Raw genomic sequence first — 7,003 nt, forward strand, 5'->3', positions numbered from 1 at the left:
ATCTTTAGGACCAAACAAGACATATTTTTCCAGAATCAGTAATTTGAGAAACTGAAACTAAATTTTTCGTCAAACCTGGAACATGATACACATCAGTCAATTTGACTCTTTCGGTTCTCGTATCGTCGGCAACATCGATCACCACAACGCCCTCTTTTGCTACCGGATGAGTGGAGTTATCCGCAGTCACAATAACTCGATCTCCACGGTGTTCATGCATCTCCGAGAACAAAGTATCATTTCCGGTTACATGGTGAGAACAACCAAATCAATGATCCACTCCTCCTTCTTGTTATCAGCATAATTGACAAAAGCTTTTGATGACTTTTGTTCAATAGCTTCAACAGTAAAGCAATGCTCCCATTTGAGTCGATCATCGATTTCTTCCGTGGACGCGACATTGGCCTTGTAAATCTTCACATGGCAATTTCTCTTGATATGTCCAGTCTTTCCGCATCTGAAGCATTTGAAAGACTTTTTTCTTTACGAGTTGCCATCTTTTTCCGAACTAGAGTCTTCAGATCTGCCTTTATTTCCAAACTCATTCTTCTTGCTTGGCTTCCCTTTCAAGAAGAGAACAGCATCAGATTCGAAACTTTTTGCCATCTGTTTTGCCAAAGCTTCTTGATTAGAGAGCAAATTCTCTAACTCCTCCACCGAAGGCTCTGTTGACCACCATTGAATAGAAGTGACAAAAGGCCCATACTCCTCCTTCAAACCGCGGATAAGATAACGACACAAACGAGCTTCACTAACTTTCTCATCCGTATCTATCTCTGAAATTTTAGCACAAATATTTTTAACTCGTAAAAAGTATTTTGAAATTGACATACCTCCTTGTTTTAACCCGGCCAATTCGTTCTCCAACAATTGCAACCTTGCGGTATTCTTCTTGGTAAACAACCTTTCGAGCGTTTCCCAAACTTCTTTTGGAGAATTAACATCATGAACATGATCAATGAACTCTTTGCTAATAGAAGTCCTCAAAGTAAAGAGATCTTTACCGCACTTGACCTTCCACCTCCTTTGTGACTCGGCATTCTCGGGAATATCGGGAGGGATTGTTGCATCAGCGTCGACAACCAATCCCCACAAGTCCCGGCCTTGAAGAAATGCCTCCATACAGATCCTCCAATACTTGTAGTTAGTGCCTACAAGCTTCTCCATACCAATCTAATTATTTCCTCCATTTGAAACCTCCATTGCAGCAATTAGCAAAACACCCTTTCACACAATTAACCAATGAATAACCTGGCTCTGTGATACCATAAAACAAAAGGGAATGACCGAGGTAATGAAAGAAATAATAACAAGAGAAGCTCAGAGTATTGAAGAACGTTTTTGATTACTGAAAACACACAATTACATTAGATAAAATGACATATGAATAGCTTAACTATATGTAACGTTAAAGCTAAAAAACCTGCAACTAATAGCCCACTAAAACCTCAACTAACAAAACATAATCTGATCATATCCCTATAAAATAGGAACCAACTTATTTGATAAAGAAAACAAGTAAATTAAAAAATCTAGTAAGATGCACTAATTTTAACAATCTTAACAATATTTTGTACTGTAAGATTACGGAATGATTGGAATGTTAATCCAAACACTATAATCTCATTTAGGAATATGACATTACGAACCGTAATATTACATTCGACCAACCAAACGCTCTCTTAAAACTAAAAATAGGATTAAATTTTAAAATACAAAATATATAAATATTTAAAATATTTTTAATCCTCAAATTTTACTCTACAATTTAATACAAACAAAACAAAAAAAACCTAATATCAAACAAGGTGAACCACACTAGTTATTTTACTCTACTTAACTATTGCTGTATACTTTTCTTGGAAAAATAAACTTCCCCAGTATTTTCTTTTTATTTGTAAAATACTAAAATAACCAAAAGTCCTGAATTTTACCTTAAAAGAATAGCCTGCAAGAGAAAAATAAAGTTAATGATCGTTTTAGTTATAGGCAATTTGAAAAACAAACTATATAGGTTTCGATCTTTGCATTCAAGCCCTCTCATTTTCCTCCAATTTGATCGTAGTGTAAACCTATTAATATGGGTAAGTAAAACTTGATTCGACTCAAAAAAAATATTTTTTTAATTTTAAGTTAATCGAATCAAATTATTCAATTTTTTTAGTCAAGTCGAATAAGTTTATTCGGTTGTTTTCCTCCAACTTTTTTGAATCAATTCAAGTTTCAAGTTCGAGTCAAGTTAAATTCTACAATTAGAATAACTCAAATAATGATTAGTGTAATTACTCCCTTGGTCCTTGACAATTTTAAAATTGAGTAAATTAGTCTCTCAACAAAATTAAAATAAAATTCAAAATATTTATATTTTAATATATATAACTTAAAAATAAAATTTATAAAGAATATATAAAAATTAAAAATTAAAAAATTCTCCATCAATCATTTTGGAACCTAAATAAATAAATTAACAATTCAAGTGTATCATACTAAAATATTTTATTTTTCTCTTATTTTTTGAAAGAGTTTTCAAATATATATAATTTCAAATTTATGTGCAAACATGGAATTAGTTATATTATATTATAATAAGATTTTAATTTAACATGTTTAATTTTTTTTAATTTAACTCGAACACTTTCACTTGAATCAAATTGAGTTAAGATGATAAAACGAGACTCATCAATTTAATTAACTTAAAATTTTTTCACTAGATTTGATCAAACACTCATCCTACCTACCAAGTAATTTTATATTTTTAAACTTGGTGGGTCCCGCAAAACCCAACGGACGAGACAAATTCAAATGGCCTGACCCTCCCTTGCATTTCCCAACGGTCACATAGTTTAAAATCCAGAATCCCCATATCTAAACAACGTTGTTTTTTCCCTCTATCAACTGCTTCTGTCCACTTTCTTTCTCTTTAACATTTTCTCAGCGAATTTTCCCAAGCTTTTCTGTTTTAATGGAAACCCAAAGCGTTAAATTAGGCACTCCCTCGAAACAAGCCACCGTTTCAAAGGTGAGGGTGGTGGTCAGAGTCCGTCCGTTTCTACCTCAAGAGATTACCGCAAGGAATGGCAACTCAAAGTCGTGCATTTTTCTTCTTGATCATCAAGATAATGATTCTTCTGATGAAGTCTCTGTTCATCTTAAAGATCCTAACACCAGGTAAGATATTGATTCTTTGGGTGGGGGGAGGGTTGATGTTTGAGCAAACAAAATAAGTTTGGTTTTTTTTTTAATTATGGTTTTTCTTGTTGGTTCGTAGCCGAAATGAAAGCTACAGATTGGACTCTTTCTTTGACCAAGAAGATGATAATGTCAGAAAGATATTCTACAGAGAAGTTAATTCTTTAATTCCAGGAATCTTTCATGGCTTCAACGCTACTGTATTTGCTTATGGGGCTACTGGTAGTGGAAAAACTTACACCATGCAGGTACGGACCTCTTATGTCTATCATTAACTACTGCTGTGGCGGATTCTGAGACTAAGATTTAGAGGCACGGTAAAATTTTAAAAGTTGAATAAGAATCATTTAAAAAATATTTAAATTTTTTGTGAGATTAATAAGATTTTCAAAAATTTGAAGTGAGATTTAAAATTTTCAAAAAAATTGAGAGGGCATAATTAAAATTTTCTAAACAGTTCAAGGAATAAATCAAAATTTTAGAAGCACCATAACCGTTCGCCTCTAGGCCTTGACTTGTTGGTTACGGTAGAGACCCTAGGTCTTTGAGTACCCAACATGTGTCGAATGCCATGTGTGGATGACATATATTTGTAATTGAACTAGTGGAAGTTTCGAGAAACTACAGCTTTAGGTATTTCAATACAAGCCATGATTTTTCCAAATTAAATTTCATCACAAAGTCTAATATTTTGAAACCCCTTAATCCATGCAATTAAAATTGCATTTAAGGTGATAATATGTTAACTGTGAAGAGATGAAGCACATGTTTTGTTGTTCCTTTTAACTACTTGCATTTAAGGTGATATTATGTTAGCTGTGAAGAGATGAAGCACATATTTGATGTTGAAAATGCAGGGTATGGAAGAGCATCCTGGTCTAATGCCTTTGGCCATGTCTACAATTTTGTCAATATGCCAAACCACAGGGTGCATAGCAGAGATTTCATACTATGAGGTCTACATGGATAGGTGCTATGATCTTTTAGAAGTCAAAACCAAAGAAATTTCAATTTTTGATGACAAAGATGGGCAGATTCATCTAAGGGGCCTGTCTCGGGTGCCTATTAATACCATGTCTGAATTCCATCAAGTCTTCTCTTGTGGAATTCAGAGAAGGAAAGTTGCACATACTGGTCTCAATGATGTTTCCAGTAGAAGCCATGGTGTCCTAGTGATTACTGTTTCCACTCCTTGTGATGATAGTTCAAGGCCTGTTTTGATGGGGAAGCTGAACCTCATAGACTTAGCAGGCAATGAGGATAATAGGAGGACCTGCAATGAAGGCATTCGCCTCCAAGAGAGTGCTAAGATCAACCAGTCCTTATTTGCTTTGTCAAATGTGATTTATGCATTGAACAACAAGCTGCCCCGAGTGCCCTATCGAGAAAGCAAATTGACTAGAATATTGCAGGACTCTCTTGGTGGGACTAGCCGTGCCTTGATGGTTGCTTGCTTGGTACATATTTCTCAGTTTTTTGCATTTTGACTTCTTGTTTTATTCACAATTTTTCTAAAATTTGATCAATCTTCTCCTTGTTTCATCAACAGAACCCTGGAGAGTATCAAGAATCTCTTCACACCGTTAGCTTGGCTGCAAGGTCTCGTCATATTTCAAATGTCGTTTCTTCAGCTCAAAAGCTACAGACACCAAAGGAAAAAGTTGATATGGAAGCAAAACTACAAGCTTGGCTTGAATCAAAAGGCAAGACAAAGAGTGCACAAAGAATGGGACCATTCGCTTCTCGATTAGTAGGCAAAACACCCAGTTCCATACGCTCTATGAAGAAGCTTGATTACAACAGCTCTTGCAAAGTAAAAAATTCTACCAAAGATGATCCTTCTAATACCAAAGACAGGTATAGAATAACTTGACTACTACTTGAATACCCCATCAGAACAGCCTGAGTTCATACACTCACTGCTTGATTTGTTAAACATATACATGCAGGGGCATATCCGTGACTTCCAGAAATTTATTCAACAATGAAGATGTTGATATTGAGCAGATCATGTTGAAACCAACTATGAACTTAGCTGGTATGTTATTTAAGTACGAAATCTGTTGACAACTTAGCCTAGTGCTGTATGAGAACTGAGAAGTAAAGACGTTCTTATTTAATGTATCGGATTTGTAGAAGAATCATCCAGCAAGGAAGAGACTACAACAGTCGAAAACTCTGTCGATACCATCGGCTTATCTCCAAGTAATGAGAGGAAAACTGCAATGCAAAGCCCTTTAAGAAAGGTCCTCTCCCCCATCAGTTCCAATATAATTCCAGAAGCCATCAAGGCTCAATTTTCCTTATCATATGAGCCAAAAACTCCCCAAAATGTTGGCACTCCACTAAATAAATTTAATGCGTGGAGTTCTAACGTGAAGGTATGTTTCATGCTACTAAAGTTTTTATTGACCTAATCTCAGCCATTTCTTCTGACTTGATAAATCTTTTCTGTAGAGCTCTCTCGTTCAAGAATATATTGAATTCTTAAATACGGCTAGCAGGTGAGTTATATCATGTCAGAATCTCTTCATTTCTTAATATATTCTCTTTAAAAAAAATTAATTTTCTTCATTGGTTATATTGCATTTGCAGAGAAGAGTTACTAGGCCTAAAGGTACTGTTTATCTGAGTAATACAATATAGTTCTTCTCAAATCTTCTTATCTATATATCTTCAAGTATTGTGTATATATATGTTATAGGGTATTGGATCGAAGATGACAGAATACATAATTGAACTTAGAGAAACAAGCCCTTTAAAATCGGTAAGGAAAGCTTTTCTATGCTAATTTAAACAAGTTTTTTGAATTATGAGTGAAGGTAGGTAAGCTGTCTGTTTTTTTGCAGCTAAGTGACTTGGAAAAGATTGGTCTTTCATCAAAGCAGGTTTACAACTTGTTCAGCAGAGCTGCAAAAGGAATTATTGAGTGAGCCGAAATTGCAATTTAACCAAGATCCATGCTGTTTTTCATTGCAATGTTGTGAGATTAATGTAATCAGTATGTTGTGGTCTGTCACTTCAGAATTGCTGTATTAGTATCATGCAGTACATTAATTATTGTACTGCTAAGTTAGTTTTCTTAAATCGTTTCAGACTTGTTGTCCTAGTATCGTGCTAGTACATTAATTATTGTATAGTTGAATTTTTAGAAAGAGTGAAGTAGAATGTCCAGAGATACAAAATTTACAGTAAAAAGTTTCTTCTAATGTTAAGCAAAGGATGACGGTCAGAAATGAACTCTGAATTTCTTTAAATGGAGTAAAATAATCTTTTGTTATGTTAAAATTATGCTTATTTTGGTTACACATTTGATAATTATAATGAAAATGGGAATTGAGAACATATGTACTATTATACAATCTACAAGAAATAAATCTAAGGAAATAAAATCTATCTCTAAATAGTCGAATACTTAGAGTTTTTTTTGAGAAACTAGCCTCTCAATTAAAATACAAGCTAACCCATTGAAGATGAGTTTACGAAAGTAAAAAAAACAAACAGAATTATAAACAAAACAAAATTGAGAAAGAAAACAAATTAAAAGCAAACATAGATTTAGTAAAATACTTTATGCTTTCAAACGAAAATAACATTGTTGAAAGTGATAACTACAAACCCTAAACGTAACCTTTCTTTAAATCCATAAAAAAGACTCACGGTTTTCATTGCCAAATTCATCATCGAACAATTACAACCTTAATATTGAAGCTGTTCGCTTCAACGAAGTAAAAAAAATCCTACGTTAGAAGTTTTAAAACACTTCATACTTAAATCCCAAGAATAAAATTAAAAATATTGAATTCAGTTTGAA

General features: G+C 33.8%; 1 protein-coding gene across 1 annotated transcript; it reads left to right on the forward strand.

Annotated features, from left to right (window-relative positions):
• The first annotated feature begins 2,848 nt into the window (after nucleotides 1-2,848).
• Nucleotides 2,849-6,446, forward strand: LOC105780741 (kinesin-like protein KIN-10B). Its single transcript, XM_012605230.2, has 10 exons — nucleotides 2,849-3,168; nucleotides 3,269-3,437; nucleotides 4,047-4,646; nucleotides 4,739-5,046; nucleotides 5,139-5,227; nucleotides 5,326-5,570; nucleotides 5,647-5,693; nucleotides 5,785-5,806; nucleotides 5,894-5,956; nucleotides 6,039-6,446. Exons 1-10 carry the CDS (start codon nucleotides 2,963-2,965, stop codon nucleotides 6,120-6,122), a joined length of 1,833 nt encoding a protein of 610 aa, XP_012460684.1. The 5' UTR covers nucleotides 2,849-2,962; the 3' UTR covers nucleotides 6,123-6,446.
• Nucleotides 6,447-7,003: the final 557 nt, after the last annotated feature.

Source organism: Gossypium raimondii, chromosome 4 (assembly GCF_025698545.1).
Source record: "Gossypium raimondii isolate GPD5lz chromosome 4, ASM2569854v1, whole genome shotgun sequence".
NCBI lineage: Eukaryota > Viridiplantae > Streptophyta > Magnoliopsida > Malvales > Malvaceae > Gossypium > Gossypium raimondii.